Source organism: Pholcus phalangioides, unplaced genomic scaffold (genome assembly GCF_987345545.1).
Source record: "Pholcus phalangioides strain wild (caught in Gottingen) unplaced genomic scaffold, Ppha-v1.0 ptg000015l_1, whole genome shotgun sequence".
NCBI lineage: Eukaryota > Metazoa > Arthropoda > Arachnida > Araneae > Pholcidae > Pholcus > Pholcus phalangioides.
In genome coordinates, this window is record NW_028301608.1 from 73,165,798 (window position 1) to 73,182,332 (window position 16,535).

The 16,535-nt window shown below is 37.6% G+C and overlaps 1 protein-coding gene and 1 long non-coding RNA gene across 3 annotated transcripts in view; both read left to right on the plus strand.

Moving 5' to 3' along the window:
- The window catches only part of Hpd (4-hydroxyphenylpyruvate dioxygenase), a 489,423-nt gene that overhangs the window by 89,881 nt on the left and 383,007 nt on the right, over positions 1 to 16,535 (plus strand). For both annotated transcript variants that reach the window (XM_089244272.1, XM_089244273.1), the window contains exon 2: positions 2,731 to 2,757. In XM_089244272.1, coding sequence (XP_089100398.1) covers positions 2,731 to 2,757 — 27 coding nt within the window. The remainder of the gene's footprint in view (positions 1 to 2,730; positions 2,758 to 16,535) is intronic.
- Positions 7,824 to 11,606, plus strand: LOC149076661 (uncharacterized). The gene is made up of 2 exons (XR_016194085.1): positions 7,824 to 8,283; positions 8,711 to 11,606. It is a non-coding gene; the product is annotated as an uncharacterized LOC149076661 (long non-coding RNA).

Sequence of the window (16,535 nt, forward strand, 5' to 3'; positions counted from 1 at the left end):
AAGGACCAATTTGATCAAACTGCGCCAAAACAAATTATAAAAATAAGAAAAATCACCGTATCATGAAGATCTTAATTTAAAATTGTCAAGGTTTTCGAAAGCAATGTAATAGTAGAGAAACATTTTTATTCATATGTATAAAATTACATGTCTTCACAGCTTAATTCACTGATTCATCGCCGAGCCGCAACCACTGAAGGTCAGGCCCGTATCTAGAAGTTCCATTCGGGGGGGGGGGGGGGGACAAGGTGGTCAAATAATATATTTGGCCATGGGGATATAGATGGTTTTTTTCTCAGCCCGACATATCAAGGACACAGTTATTTTCCGGATATTTTGCTGAGGTGAGATCGGAAAGAAAAGTCATCACGTCTCCGCCGGGACTCGAACCCAGGCCCTCTTGCATACCGGGCAAGCATTCTACCATCTACACCACTGGAGACATATGAATTTGCCTTCCTAATTTCACGCACTGTGTCGTGAGGCACTGAAGTAGAGGCATTAGTAGCCTCTCTTAACCTCAGGATATTCCTTGATATCTCTGGCTGAGAAAAAAGCCATCTATATCTCTCTCTAAACCGTCCCACCCGGGGGCCATTTCCTGAAGTTAAGAGAGGCTACTAATGCCTCTACTTCAGTGCCTCACGACACAGTGCGTGAAATTAGGAAGGCAGATTCATATGTCTCCAGTGGTGTAGATGGTAGCATGCTTGCCCGGTATGCAAGAAGGCCTGGGTTCGAGTCCCGGCGGAGACGTGATGACTTTTCTTTCCGAGCTCACCTCAGCATAATATCCGGAAATAACTGTTTCCTTGATATTTGGCCATGTTTTACCTTATTTCAATCATTTTCTCTCATTTCGAAGGGACCTGATCCCCAATTCCCCCCCTTCTCACTACGAAGCTATAAACATGAAATTCTGTTAGTAGTTTTATTTTATACTGTTGAGACTCCCAAAGAAATTTCTTAAAATTCTATCTCTAAGTTGGTCTTAAGGCTTTGAAGAGAGTATGCAAATTGTGTGGTAGTGTAGTTGCATACAGGGTGTCCTTTAAGAGTTAGTACGGCCATTGTCTTCTCAACCATCCGTGGTAGAGATGATTTCAGTTTGAAAAAATGCTCAAAAGGCGTTCAAAAATTACCCTGTACCAGTTTTGAGAGTGAAAACACAGTGTGTAACAAAATAAAAAAATATAAATTTTTAAAACTTCTAATTATAAAGTGACTGCACCGTATCTCCTGAGACCAACAAAAAAAATCTAAGTTGACAAGTATAATGTTCGCTGAGATATTTGAATTCAAAATTCGAAGGAAAGATAGAAAGAACAGCATAAATTTGGGGAAGGTTAGTTTTTGCTGTCTTTTCATAACTTTTCTCCAGTTTTCGAATTCAAATTTCTTAGCGAATATTGCACTGAGAAACATGCAATTTTTCTGTTGGCATCAGGAGCGACAATGCAACAACTTTCAAATTGGAAGTTAAAGGACAGGAAATTAAAGAAAAATTTAGATTTTTTTTGTTTTGAGCCACACACACTGTATTTTCCGAGGATGATATCACTTTCCGCTATCCATACGAAGGTTTCAACGGTTGGCTGATGCGAGATGAAGTTAGGAAGGAAAAATTCAGCTGTGCTCTTGCTAGGAATCAAACCCACGTTCTCGAGCTTTCTGGATGAGCCCACTAGACTACAAAGGCAAAGAATATCAATTTTTCCTTGGAACTTGTATGCGATGAACGGTCGGACCTAACTCAGGCCTCTGGAATCACGAAGTGCGGCTTATACGGCGAAATTAAAATTTGAAAATTTATTTGATCGCAATTTATCATTCTCATCGGCGCCCCCACGCCCCTCACCGCGAGAAATTCAAATCCCGAAGCGCGGCTTATACGGCGAAATTAAAATTTGAAAAATTTATTTGATCTCAATTTATCATTCTCATCGTCACCCCAACGCCCCTTGCCGCAAGAAATTCAAATCCCGACAGAAATCGTGAAGTGCGGTTTATACGGCGAAATTAAAATTTGAAAAATTTATTTGATCGCAATTTATCATCCTCATCGTCACCCCAACGCCCCTTGCCGCAAGAAATTCAAATCCCGACAGAAATCGCGAAGTGCGGCTTATACGGCGAAATTAAAATTTGAAAAATTTATTTGATCGCAATTTATCATTCTCATCGTCACCCCAACGCCCCTCGCCGCGAGAAATTCAAATCCCGACAGAAATCGCGAAGTGCGGCTTATACGGCGAAATTGAATTTTTAAATTCGACCGTGTCGGGATTCTGACCGTGTCGGGATTTTGACTTGTCGGGATTTTGACCTGTCGGGATTTCGACCCTGTCGGGATTTTGACCTGTCGGGATTTCGACCTGTCGGGATTGTGACTTGTCGGGATTTCGTCTGTCGGGATTGTGAACGGAACCCACTTTATACATACACAGCAATGCATTGGCGTACGTAAGAGGGGAGGGCTCTGTTTTCAATACCAATATTTTAGTGCTTTTCTGCCACCCACGAGACAAAAAAAAGTCATTAAATCAAACCCCGGCCTTGAGAAAATACAGCGTGTTCATCTACAAATATTGTGCATATATATCATGTATGAATATGCATGAGAAAATATGATTTTTAGTATAGACAAATTATCGAAATTTCATGTATGCATTTCTTGTGTTGAAATAGCAGTTGAACTTCCTTAAATGCAAAAATTTTCATTTGTTTCAGACGACGTACACTGACAAAGGTCCGAAGGTGAGTTTGTGATTATGTTTTTTAAACCTCTTAAACCGGGGTTTTCAAATTATGGTTTCTATGGTTTTGATACAGTATGTAACAAAATGAAAGAATATACATTTTTATACCGTCCCCCTCTGCTCTAACTTCCAATTAGAAAGTTGTTGCCCTGATGCCAACAAAAATAGTACTGTGTCTGTATATGCAATATTCACAGATATATTCGCATTCGGAAAACGGAGGAAATTTGGGAAAGAACAGCGTTAAATACGGAATACCCGTTTTAACCTAAAGTTTAGTATTTAGACTTGGAGCATAGTTTCTCAAACGTTCTGTTTCATCGCCCTCTTCTTCACAATTATTTTTTCTTTCATTGACCCTGTAAGGTTTTCCCCCATTAGGAAGGAGCATGATGGGCTTAGAAAGCGTGGGTGGGGGAGAAAGGCCCTCGACGAAGAGAAAAGAAGCTTGGTGTGTTTTCAGTGAGTTAGAGAGTGGCTCCTGTGGACTAGTGATGAGCAAAACGGTTCTTTTCCGTGAGCGGCTCTGAACCGGTCGCTCACCAAAATGATACGCAGCTCTTTCACGGCTCTTCCGCTCTTTTGAAGAGTTGATCAAGAGCGCCATCTAGCGAAGAGTTTTGTAAACTCTCTTGTGATTTACCTCCTCCTCCCCCACAAACAATATCTATAATTATTATTATATAGATTTTTACTATTATAGATTTTTTTTTCAAATTACAGCACACACACTGCGTTTAGGCTTTAGTTGATGGACACACGTTGCGTTTCAATTAAAAAATCAACCAGAGAAATATGCAAAAAATCAAGCTCTCTCTCTCTCTCATTCCAAAAATAATAAAAATAAACTTTTTCCCTTAGGCCCCTTTCACACGGAGCGGATGCGGATGCGGGTCCGCATAACCTTTCAAACGAGCACTGAAGATGCGGACGAATCGCCCGCATCTTTAGTTCGAAATTCTTGCATAAAAACTGTTTTTTCGCAATTTTTGCAATTATTTTTCTCCTTCATCCCTGATTCAGTGCCCATAGGCAGCCTAGAGCCATTCTTTGGTGGTTTAATCTAGAGCCACATAGAATATGGGAATAAAGATGTCTTCATTCCGATCCTCACAAGTAGTCGATGGGAGAAAATGTCTTCAAATATTTTCAAAATATTTTGAAAAAAAAAATCCGTCTTTTCGGAAAAATATGGAAGAAACATTTTTTCTCCAAAACATCCAATATTCGAAAAACCAAATCCAAAACATCCAATGTTCGAAAAACCAAATCCAAAAACATCCAAAACATTCGATGTTCCAAAAAAAAGAAAAAAAATTCAGGAGATATCAAAGAATTTGCAAGTAGTAAAAAAGGGGAGAGGTGTAGACTTTCAAAATGCCTGTGCTTAGAAATATTCACATCACAATTCTGTCTTAGGCCGGGATTACACTATAAAAGTTCGTTTATAAAACTTGAAAAATGCAACCAATAGGCGGATCAGTTAACTTCTCTCGAATGTAACAGATGTGTTTATTGATTACATTTTTCAAGTTTTATAAAATAACTTTCATAAACCTTTCAGAGTGAAATCCCATCCTTAGATTAGTCTCACTTCTGAAATACAAAATTTCATTTTTTCAGTTTATAGACTGAATATCGAGTAAAATAAACTTGTAGGTATCGGGGGAACCACCAAAAATATTCAAGTGCTAGGGTCTTCAAACGACTTAATCTGGCCCTGAGTGAACACCGTACGTGGATAACGTTGTTTAATAAAAGTATTTTTTTTAAAGTTTAAAAAAATTAATAGTTAAAAAATTAAAAAAAATAACAAATATTTAAAATAATATTTCAGATATTTATATTTTTAAATAATTTTAAAAATTTAAAAAGAAAAAAATTAAAATTTTTAAATTAAATTTAAAAGTTATTAAAGTATGTAGTCAATTAAATATTCGTAATGAACAGAACGGCTTATAATTTTGGTCCCGTCAGTAGCCGTTGTTGGCAGGTTTTATTGTATAAAATTGTGAAATATGGACAAAAGGCAGTTAAAGTTGCTATATCTCCATCTCAGAAGGAAACGGAGGGATAGACTTATGTGGGTACATTCTATTAATGAACAAGGACCTTCATATGGTGTTTTTATGGGTATTTATGGCAAATAATTAAAAAAATTCCGTGAAAAATCACCTTCAAAAAGTAGCCAAAGATGCGGACGAATTCACTCCGCATCCGCATCGTGTGAATAGCTCCGAATAAACCTATTGTCAAAACTTCTATGTGCGGATGCGGAGCCCGCACTTAGGTTTTGACACATGCGGACGACGTCCGGACCACAGAGTAAGAATAATATAGAGCGCGCGCGAGGGGTTACAATGTGAAGCAAAGATCCGGAGTCACGTGACTCCGGTCAAAAGGCTGGTCTGGTAATCTCGCTGGCAATGCTTTCCTTATGGCTATTCGTATGACGATCTACACGCGCGGATCTGAATGATCTGAACGGTTTAGGAAAGGGGGAACCAGTATCCTTTCACAGGGGAATACTTTTTTGCTTATTCCCCTTCTTATAAATTAAAAATTGGAATATTAAATTGACCATTCAATGGATTTCTGACGTAGTCTCCGTTTTTAACGATTCCATTTTGGATTTAATTCAATTAAAGTTCCAAGTTTTGGTAAAATTCAAATGTCATGAGCCATTATTAAATGTTTTATAAGGGGTAATAGAATTTTTGGTAATAAATGATTAAAGTAATTAGTTTTGTTAACTTTTAACTGAAATATACGTCTCCGGAAGATTTGGCGAGCTAGTGAGTTTATTCGAGTTTCGCTCAACTTGAAGAAAATATGCTTTTCAGAATGAGGAATTTATGGTAAATATTTTATTTAAATAGAATGTAATGAAAACGCACCCTCTAGACAATGGCAGTTTTGCATAAAAATGTATAAGTACATCTAAAAATAGTATTTTTTACCTCTCTTCACGCCTGAGATAAAACTATTACAGAAAATAATTTTTTTTATTGATTAATTTGTGTTTGTTGTATGTGTGAAATTGCCCTCAAACAAGAAAAATCAATTAATTGATTAATTAATTTTCAGTCAATATCTTTATTAGGACCATCTGAGTTAAGATCTGAAGTCACTATGCGTACCTCAGATGTTAACTTGAAGAAAGAATCATTCTAAAAACTACTTAATGCCTAAAAAAAAATGAAGATTCACATATGCATACTTCTGGAGCGAAGAGGTTTCACATATATGTCACATGTAAAATACATTTACGTACTCTAAATTATTACATATATACGCTACACGAAATTTCATTTCTTATAATTTAGAAAAGTACTGACGATAAGGTATTGCAATTTTCTTGAAAAATTCGTTTTATTCCTGAAATATTATGTAAGTGTTTACATTTTTGTGTGATAAGGTTATAAAAGGTTTTTCAGGAATGTTGGAAATGAAACTTTTACTTATTACTTGAATATTTCATGACTTAATATGGTATGAGTGCGAATGTGTTACATTACATAACATAATATGATACATTATAATTATATACTCAAAATACATGTATGATTAGAGTAATTTTAATGTTCTTGAAAGATAATTTTTATGTTTTAATAACCCCTAGTTAAAATAAATTTCCAAAATTAAAAGTGACAAAGTGAATGAGAAGAGAATATTTAAAAATATAAATGAAATAGGCTGTATATGTAAGAGGTAGGTTATATATATAATAGGAATTAAAAACTTAAAAGTCTTAAATTATTAGGAATTATCCCTTTTGGAAAATAAAAAAATTTCGTTTTTGCAATATTTGTTTATATTATATAGAACTGATTTTTTTTTTTTTGAATCTCTCATTCCCTAAATATTTTACAAAAGAATGAATGAAATTCATTGAACAAATGAAGGAAAGTTTTCATCAACTCGATCGAGTCAAATTTCGTTACAACAACATCTTAGCATTAACACGAAATCACTAGGTTCTGCGAAAACGAGCCAAATGTAATAGCGCAGAACCTGTTCTTTCCACGAAAATACTGTTCATCTTTTCTTCACGTTCGACAAGTTTTATGAATAGCGCGCGCTGTCTATTATATCTTTAGTCTATGGTCCGGACCCGCATGAACATTTCCTAGGTGCGTTGATTTTTCGGCTCGTCTGAAAGGCGCAATATATTCCAATTGTTAAAACTTCTTCCGGACCCGCATCCGCTCCGTGTGAAAGGGGCTTTAGGGGTCATTCAAGTATAACGTCAGCATCGAGGGGAGGAGGGGTTTCGGATTTGCTGACTTTTGATGACAAGGGGGGGGGGGTTTGAAGGCTGCTTACGCCATCAACCACCCTTTTTGAAGATATGGGGGGTCAGTGTTTTGCGACTTTTGCTGACGGTGGCTGAATGGTGGGGGGTCAAAAATGGCTGAAAATCTGCTTACGTAATACTTGAATGGCCCCTTATAGAAGATGGTTTCGTGCACTAAACCAGACACGTAAGATGGTCAGTGCCGTCTTAAGGCATGGGCCCACCCGGGCACGGCCCGGGGGTCACAGGAAGAAAAGCGCCTCAGAAAAGTCATTTGGCCCGTGGCCCATGTTGCTCTTAAGACGGCCCTGAAGATGGTGAGGAAAAAATCTCCATATTACTGTATTTGCATGAACATCCATGTTATCATTTACGTAACAATCGATAAACGATTTGTATTCATCTTCTGTGTCGTCTTCATGGGCGGAGATACGGGAGGCGTGGGGGGGGCATTGCCCTCCCCCAGCGTCAAAGTTAGAGTCAACTGATCTAATGTATAAATGTGTATGTGAATTGACGTCATCATCATCGTGCCCCTCCCCCCAGACTTCCAAGTCTATCTCTGCCTATGGTCGCCTTTTTTAATACGCCGGACAGCTTTTGATGTAGATTTTCGAGACATCTCACATAAAAATAAACAATCACCGTTTTTTTTCCCTCGCACCAAAGTCATTTTGTAAGGAGTCGCGAAAGGTTCTCGTACGGAATACAGCCTTTATACAGCACCTTTATACCTAGGTAGGTGTAGACTACGACACATTAGGAAAAAATACTTCGAGAGTGCGGGTTGGGTCGTGACCTACGTGAGTGACAAGGCCAACTCAATCCCCATCAACATACCTCTGACGTCACCAACCTTGGGGCTAACCGGATCGGAAAGACCCCTAGTCAAAGCTGTATTAAGAAGCTTTGCCCCTAGTAGAAACAGGTTCTTCTGCCATAATGTTAAGGAAACTCCATTACTCTGTACATTTTCCTTCTAGTTCTACGACACAAAGCATGTTGAGGAACATTTTTTTCCATGAATTTCCAGTTTAAACATCAAATTAATAGTTGTTATATATGTTGTGAAATATGCCACAAACTTGTTCAGTAGTAAATTGTAGGGGAAACTACAAAAACGGCCCCAAAGTAAAGGTGTTCGGTTTTCCGAAAGAAGAGCAACTAAAAGGCAAGTGGTTGAATGCTATAAAGAGGAAAGACTTTACTCCAACAAAAAACAGCAAGGTGAGCTATGTATTTTTTTCTTCACGTGAAAAAAAATTATTACGCGCATGTTTTTTTTCTTTTAAATTGATTACGTATTTTATATTCTATCTCTATATTCTGATGTGATGTCCTAGCAGTAAGGGAGGATCTTCTGGGACCGGTATATAGTAAATTTATAGTGTAAAAAAATTTACATAGGCCTACTTAACACTGGCAATAGTGAAATATAATAATTACAATTTTGTATGCATTTACTTAATGATACGATTATATTAGTTGACGTAGGCGTACGCAGAATTTTCTCGGGGTGGGGGGGGGGGGGTTTAAATTTTTTCTTACAAAATAACGCTATAATCTCGGCCCCCTTTGCGTATGCCAATGTTAGTTGATAATTATTGTTGATTTAATGATAACTCTACAATATATTTTCATTTTAAACGTATAGGTATGTGAGAAACATTTCAAAGAAGACGATATAATCAGTGAAGTGACGGAATATGATCCTAAATCAGGAAAGGAAATCACAGTGAAGCTTCAAGTGTCACGACCAAGAGCAGGAGCGATTCCCACAATTTTTCCTGATTGTCCGAGCTATATGTCTTCCTACAGTCGCAGTAGAGAAGCACCAGAAGAAAAGAAAAAAAGAAGAGAGTTTCAAAATTTCAATAAAGCTATAGAAGACAGCAGAAAAGAAAAAGAAAGGTTTGAGAAAGAACAATTTTTGAATACTTTAGATGATTTGAAATCAAAATTAAGTGTTATTGATAGTAAAGAGTGGAGCACAATAGTTAAAGAAAATAGTGTTATGTTTTTACTGATTGAGCAATCACCTGCTCCTCAGATTAGCTCATCAGTTGTAATTGACAATGAGTTAAATGTTTCTGCATATATTAGAAATGTGCCTGTACCAAAAATTGCAAATATAAATTTACCGGTGAAAATTAGTAGCTGCCAAACATTGAGTGAAATTTTGATAGCCTTAATTGCTGTGTGTAGCATTTCAAAATCTGATACTGGCAGTGATAATATCATTCTTCTTTTGAAAAATTTATTGGAATATTTTCTCAAAGAAAATTCTAAAGATGAGTTCTTAAATTTTTTTTATGATCAGATAGTTTTGAAATCGTCTAAAAAACCAATTTATTCCCCAGAAATGATAATATTCAGTACCTTGATTCACACCCTGTCACCTCATACATATAAATTCATTAGACAATCAAACAAACTAATTTTTCCCCATACATCAACTATTCAAAGGTTATGCTCAGACTCCAGCTTGAGTCCTCATAGTGAACAAAATGATTCTGACTTTCTTAACTATCTAAAACAAAAAGTACCACATTTAAAACCACCTGATCTAAACATAATCCTAATGATAGATGAAATTCATTTAAAATCATATTTGGACTATAAAGGAGGAAGTATTGTTGGCATGTCTCATGATTCATCAAAACTAGCATCCAGTGCTCAAGTGTTTATGATAGCCAGTGTTACTTCTTCCTATAAAGATGTTGCTCATGTGCTCCCCGTGAAAACAATAACTTTTGATAAATTACATAATTTCATTAAAAAGCTAATTGTTAACTTAGAAAATATTGGATTTCATGTGTTTTGTGTTATAACAGACAATAATGCCATTAACAGAAAATCTATGTCTCAGTTTGTTAATCCACCAAATTTTCAATGCATTTACCCACACCCTGTTGATCATGGAAGACCATTATTTTTTTTAATTGATCCTGTTCATCTTCTAAAAAGTATAAGAAATAATTGGATAAACCAAAAGAACCATCAAAAATGTATGTATTTTCCATCCTTTGATGGCATGACAGACGCTCAAAATTTTCACACTGCATCCTTTAATTCTCTCAGAAAATTGTATGAGTGTGAAATGAACGGCTTGATCAAATACGGCTATAACTTAACGTTAAAAGCTCTTTTCCCATCATGTCTTGAACGCCAAAATGTAAATTTAGTCCTAAAAATTTTCAATGAAAGTATCATTAATGCCCTTTTAGAAATTGGTGAAAAGAAAGAAATTCCACACTTCAAAGACACTGCAAACTATATAAATATTCATTTAAATTGGTGGAAAATAATGAATGTCAAATCCAAATACATTGGAATTCGATTAAATGATCAGCTCAAAACCCCATTAACTTATTCAGCTGATGATGAAAAGTTGATATTTTTGCATAACTTTTTGAATTGGTTGGAGGAATGGGAAAAGATGAAATGCACTACAGGCATGTTAACAAAAGAAACACACACTGCACTAAAAGTAACCACATATGCTATAATTGAAATAACATCATATTGTAAAAATGAGCTCAATATGGATTACATCCTTCCAGGAAAATTTCAGACTGACAATCTCGAGCTCAGATTCAGCTTATATCGACAAATGGCAGGCAGTCATTATCATATAACTATTCGTCAATTGTTTGAATCTGAAAACAAGCTGAGAATTCGAGCAAATATGAAACTAGGCATCATTTCAAAAAAATATACAATCCCTGTGAATGACATAATTTTAAATGATAATTTTGGAGATATAAATTCAATTGATGAAAGATCTGAAATAACCAATTTTGAAGTAGATGAAGTAAGAGAAAATGAAATTGAACAAGCACATGAATATTTACCTGTTTTGGCATACATAGCTGGGTACTGTGTATTCTCAGTTTTGAAAAACAGTAAATGCGATAGCTGTAAAACTATATTAACAGTCGATAAAGAATTTGATTTTGAAGAAATTCACAGTTTAATTATGAAATTCGATCGTGGTAAACTTCTTTTTCCATCATCTGCAGTAGTGAATGTGGTGTTATATAGTTATCTGATTATTGATAAATTACTTAGCAATAAAGAAAATGAATTATTGAAAAACAAAAACCATCGAAACCTTCTATTCAAGGTTTCAAAGAAATACATAACTGATGAAAATCTGTTTGTGTTTGATGAGTTTTGTTCTTTTGGACACAATGCAGCAGAAATTTTAAGTAAAATTTTGTGGTCATCTACAAACATATTTTTGAACAACTTCTGTAAGCAAAGAAACGATTCTTCAGTCGAAAGAAAAAGTCAGAAGCGAAAATTAAATACTTTAATTTCGCAATAAGATGCTCTAGATGGATTCTTTAATCATTGGTGCTGTTACGTAATCGGTTATAAATACTTGTATTTTTTGCTTGTAATTAATGTGGTTTTTGTGCATATTGTATATATAATATTTTATTTGTGTGTGTGTAACAGTAAATAAATTTCTAAATTTGAAATTTCAGATGTGCCAAACATTTGCTTTTATTATCTTGAAATAAAAAGTTTGTTATATCTGATCATTGATGTGTTTTAGTTTACTTACTCAAACATAATTTAGAGAGCTTTAAAATGCATATTGTTTTTTCAAAAACTGATATAATATTCTGACTATTGTTTTAATGTTCGCATTTATACACTTCTCAATCCTCTATAGCAGCGATTCTCAACCTTTTCTGACTCGCTTTTCAGTGTATACTTTCTATGGCGGAGCCCTGTTTAGTATATTATTTATTGGCGGTACCTTTTTAGGCCTCTTTTTTTTGTTAGTTTATCAAATTTACTGATTTATTTTATTATCGTCGAGTGGTCGCGGAGCCCGCACCGGTTGAGAACCGCTGTTTGGTGTATATCTGAATATACTTGGCAAATATATAGTCGGAAAAAGAAAACTCATTATACCAATTTATTTTAACGTATACGCAAATACAATACTTTTCATCCAGAAACAGTGGATCCCGTGTTGGCACATTTTTTGAGATTTTGCTGGTTGCTAAGCAAGATTTTATCGATTGAAAGATAACACGGTAAAATAAAGGCAAACTGTACGTTTCATCCTCAAAGCCATTGTAACTAATTAAAATGCCCATTAAACTTAATTAAATTCCTGTGTTGATGCAAGGTTTAAATTGGAAATATGCTATCACAAATTTCATCCGTATTTGAAGAAATATTCACTATGTTTTTATGGAAGTGAGCCACACACATCGAGGTTAATATTCCGTCAAAAACACAACCTTAAAAAAAAATCCAACAGCTAAAGAGAGAATTTTTCCCTGTCCAGCGACGCGATGCCCCACGAGTGCTGACGTCATTTTCGATTGAGGGGGCCTTGTTACTTTCGAAGGTCACGGTTGGGTTCCCAAGGGGTTACGTTGATAAACTTGAGTGATAACAAGTCCCCCCCTCCAGTTCACAAAAAAAATGTATTGGTATAGGCCATTTTTCCCAACCTTTTTTTGTCCCAATGGCCCCTTCTTCAGAAATTTTGTTCTCCCATCCCCCCCCCTAACGCAATCTAACCCATAGGATCCTATGTTATACCCGTTAGCTTCTACCGCCCCCTGGAACATTCCATCGCCCACGTTGGGAATCACTGGTATAGTCGCAAAGGAAGAGGTGGACAATCATCCCCCTCCCTTCTTTTATTCACTATAATAACGACTGAAATTACATACGAAATTTTAATTGAAAAATCACAACTGAAACAACAAATTACATTGCTGTTGAAAATTATGAATGCAGGGGCGACTGTTCAGCCACCGTACGTCCACATGGGATATCGCTCTTAGAGAGATTAAAAAGCAAAAAAAAAATCTTATGTACCAAAAAAAATTAGAGAAATGGTTTCTGTCCGCTCTAGGTGGGGTGCTAAATCCATGATGAAAGGGCAAAAACAAATATTATTGACCAAAAAAAATTAGGGTAAATGATTTGTCTGCTCGTAGGAAAGGCATCAAATCTGAAGTGAAAAGTCAAAAAAAAATTAGGGGACATGATTTCTGTCCACTGTAGGAGGGGGTTGGGGCAAATTTGTCACGATAGGGCAGAAAAGATTTATTGACCAAAAAACAATTGGGGAAAATGATTTTTGCTGGAAGCCAAATCCGACGTTGAAGAGCTAAAAAAAATTTATACTGGTCAAGAAAAGAAAAATCAGGGAAAACGATTTCTGTCATCTCTAGGAGGGGCAACAAATCCGAGATGAAGAGCAGAGCCGTAATGAGAGCATCCCCCCCCCCCCCAATCCAGGGATACGCACCTAGATACTTTTTGAGCCGGAACAAACTTGCATTTCTGTGCCCCGTATAATGTAGAAGGAGCAGTTAAAAGGTGCATTCGCCTCCCCCACTAGTCCAGCGCCCGAGCCCCAGAACCGCGTACCCCCCCCCCCCACTTTAGTTGCGGCTCTTCTCTATCTGGCTAAAAATTACTGCCTATCAATTCAAAGTACTCCGAATCTTGGAAATTTGCACATCTTATTTTCAGGAGGCCCCTTCTGCACCTCTCATCCTCGCCTATGCGTTGTAAGACTGCACAGGTGAGTAGACCAAATAACAATAATAAAAACGAGAATGAGATTCCTTCCCCTTCAAGAGATGCATTCAATCCGAGGTAAAGGAGCAAATAATAATAATAAATAAAGAACCGAGCGAAAGGGTGGGGGGTTGTAAAAGCCTTTTGCAAAAAAAACCTTGCAAAAGGGGGAAAAAAGAAAGCGTGGCCAACGCCTTCTTAGAAGGGAGGGTGGGGACTTGGGAAGAGACTAGTTGTTAAGTTCTGCAGAACAGTGGCAAGTGAAGCCAGACCAGACCAGACCAGAATGAAATTTTTTTTCCCGGGCCTGGCTCTTTCGGGCCATCTGCGGGCTTACAAACTGTGGCCACTGAGGCCACGTATGAAGGGAAAGACAAGAGAGTATGTGTATGTTAAAAGTGCATGTGCATTTAGAAAGTTTGTCAAATTTGGGATTTAAATGGTCTCTGGTTCAGTTCAAATTTAATTTTAAATTTAAACACATTTTTGCAGGTAAAATCGGCAGCCACCTTCTTGTGTTAGTTCTATTACGATTATGCTTCGCTGTGAAGAAAGCTCGGAAGCGACAAGGTAATCTTCGCCTTTGCTCGCACGGGATTGGCTCGCACGATCTCGATCCCTGGTTGGCTTTACCTGTAATTGATATAGATTAGTAACAAGAAGAGACATTTCAGAGATAGAATTAATATGTTATTTTTCAAAGTTCGGAAAATAGTAGAAGTAAAAAAATACAAAAATTACAGTTTTTTTTTTCTCACAAATTTTCAAGTTTTTTTGAAGGGGTTTTTTCGATTTTTCATAGAAAAAAGATGGGTGAAAAGAAAATAAGAAAAGTTGAGAAAATTCCTGAAATAAAATAATTATGAGAGCTCGTGATGTTAATCTTTAACCAAGATATTCGCCGCTTCGACTAGGAATTTATCAATGATGGCTCTCCTATCTTTTCGAGAATTAATTTTCATGATGTCCTCGAAGCAAGTTTTAGCAAATTCGAACATCTCAAAAGTCGAGTTGTTACTATGTAACGAGTCCGTGTCCGATGCATCCGCGCTGCTGTTTGCGGAAGAAGCCGTGGGTGTCTCGGCGTTTTGCTTGGAAGCGTTCACGGGCAACGGGTTGCTCGAAGCTGTTGGCATCGGGGAATTTGCCAAGTTTTCGCAGAAGTCCGTAGACGTTCGCAAGTCCCTAGGGTGGGACTTTGAAAATTTTCCGGGTCGTTGCTCTCGATTTTTGTCAAAGTTTTGCTGCAAGTCGGTAGGCTTTGCGCTAAGGTCCGTAGAGTTGGACTTTAAATTTTCTGGTTGAGTAGACACCGCTTCTTTTTCGAAGTGTTCCACCAAGTCGGTAGATAGCGGAACGCTGAGGTCCATAGAGTTGGACTTAATATTTTTCGCCGCTGTTTTCGGGCGATTTCCATCACGGTTTTCCTCGATGTCGACGCGTTCTACAGTCTTTATCGACGAGATATTTCTTTTTGACTCTGCTTTTTTGTCACTGGTGCTCGGGGTACGCGAGTTCTTAAATTTTTCCCAAACCGCACGAGGGAGAAACGTAGTGTTGCCGTAATTTTTTGTCGATTTGTAAATGATGAGATTTGGAACTAAATCCTTGGGCACTTGTTTCTTGCGCCTTGGAACCGAATTTTTGGCATCGGCTCTTAATTTTTTAACCGCTTCCTTGAAGGCGACACAGTTCCTGAAAGAGGCCGGGTGATTTTTGCCGCAATTCACACACACCGGCAGATCTTTTCCAGTCACATTTCCACACGGCTCGTCTGGGTGGGATTTTACGCACTTAATACATCGCTGGGGGAAATTGCATTCTTTCACTGAATGCGTCCATCGTTGACACTTGATGCACCTTTTGGGCTCAGTGAGGCTGGGCCTTTTTTTTGCAGGGCAACACAGTTACGATGACGTGTCTTAGCCGACGAAGTTCAGAAAATTTTCTGGTTTTTTCGTCCTTTGGGATTGTGATTTTCCAAATTGCGAGTTTGGCTGTTTCACGGCTTCGTCGCTGAGATGAAAGTTGGAATATATTTAAGATTGTGAATCCCTGACTTTCAAGTTCTCTTTTGATATCCGTCACTTCAGTGGCAGCGTTTAGGCCTTTTAGCACAAAGTCGGCTGTGCTCTGCTTTTCCTGCATGAAATTCAGAATTTCGACTGTTTTTTCGACAGAAAGTCAAAACAGCGTCATGATCGTCAGCGCTTCGTAAATTAATCTTGTAACTATTTGTCTGGTGTTTTACATCGAACTCTTGTTTGCACACCCTCTCGATAGATGGCGTGAAGCGGCTCCCGGAGGCCTTTTAAAAGGACACGGCTCACTTGAATTTCTGCGGCTCGCCACGGTTCATTTGTAGCCAATAAGAGCAGGCAACACCGGCGAAAAAAGAAGCGATTCACGGGTCATTTCTGACCAATTACAAGAAGCGTTTCAACGGGAAACGGTTCACTTTCATTTCTGCGACTCTTGGCTTGTCACGGTTCATTTGTAGCCGAAAGGAGCCTGCAATATGAGCGAAAAGTTAGTATTCCGCTCATGAGCAGTCACACATCAGTTTAACAAATATTTAAAATCAGAGCGATACTCTCCCACCGGGGGAGGGCTGAGTTCGCAGTTATTCTTACCAGGACCGTAACTAGAGGGGGTGGCAAGGTGGAGGGTGACGGTCCCGGGCGGCAGAATTTAGGGGGCAGTAGTTTTAGGTGGGGGTACAAAGAACACCATTGCAAGATGTCGAATTTTATCATTATAAATCGTTGTGGGGCAGCGAAAATGATGTTTTCCCCGGACGGCAGAAATCCTGGTTACGGCCCTGATTCTTAGTTTTTTACTTTCTAACACTACAAATTAACTATAGAGGGGCCTTGAAAAGTCCCGGTCAAGGGGCTTGCTACAGGATGGGGGGG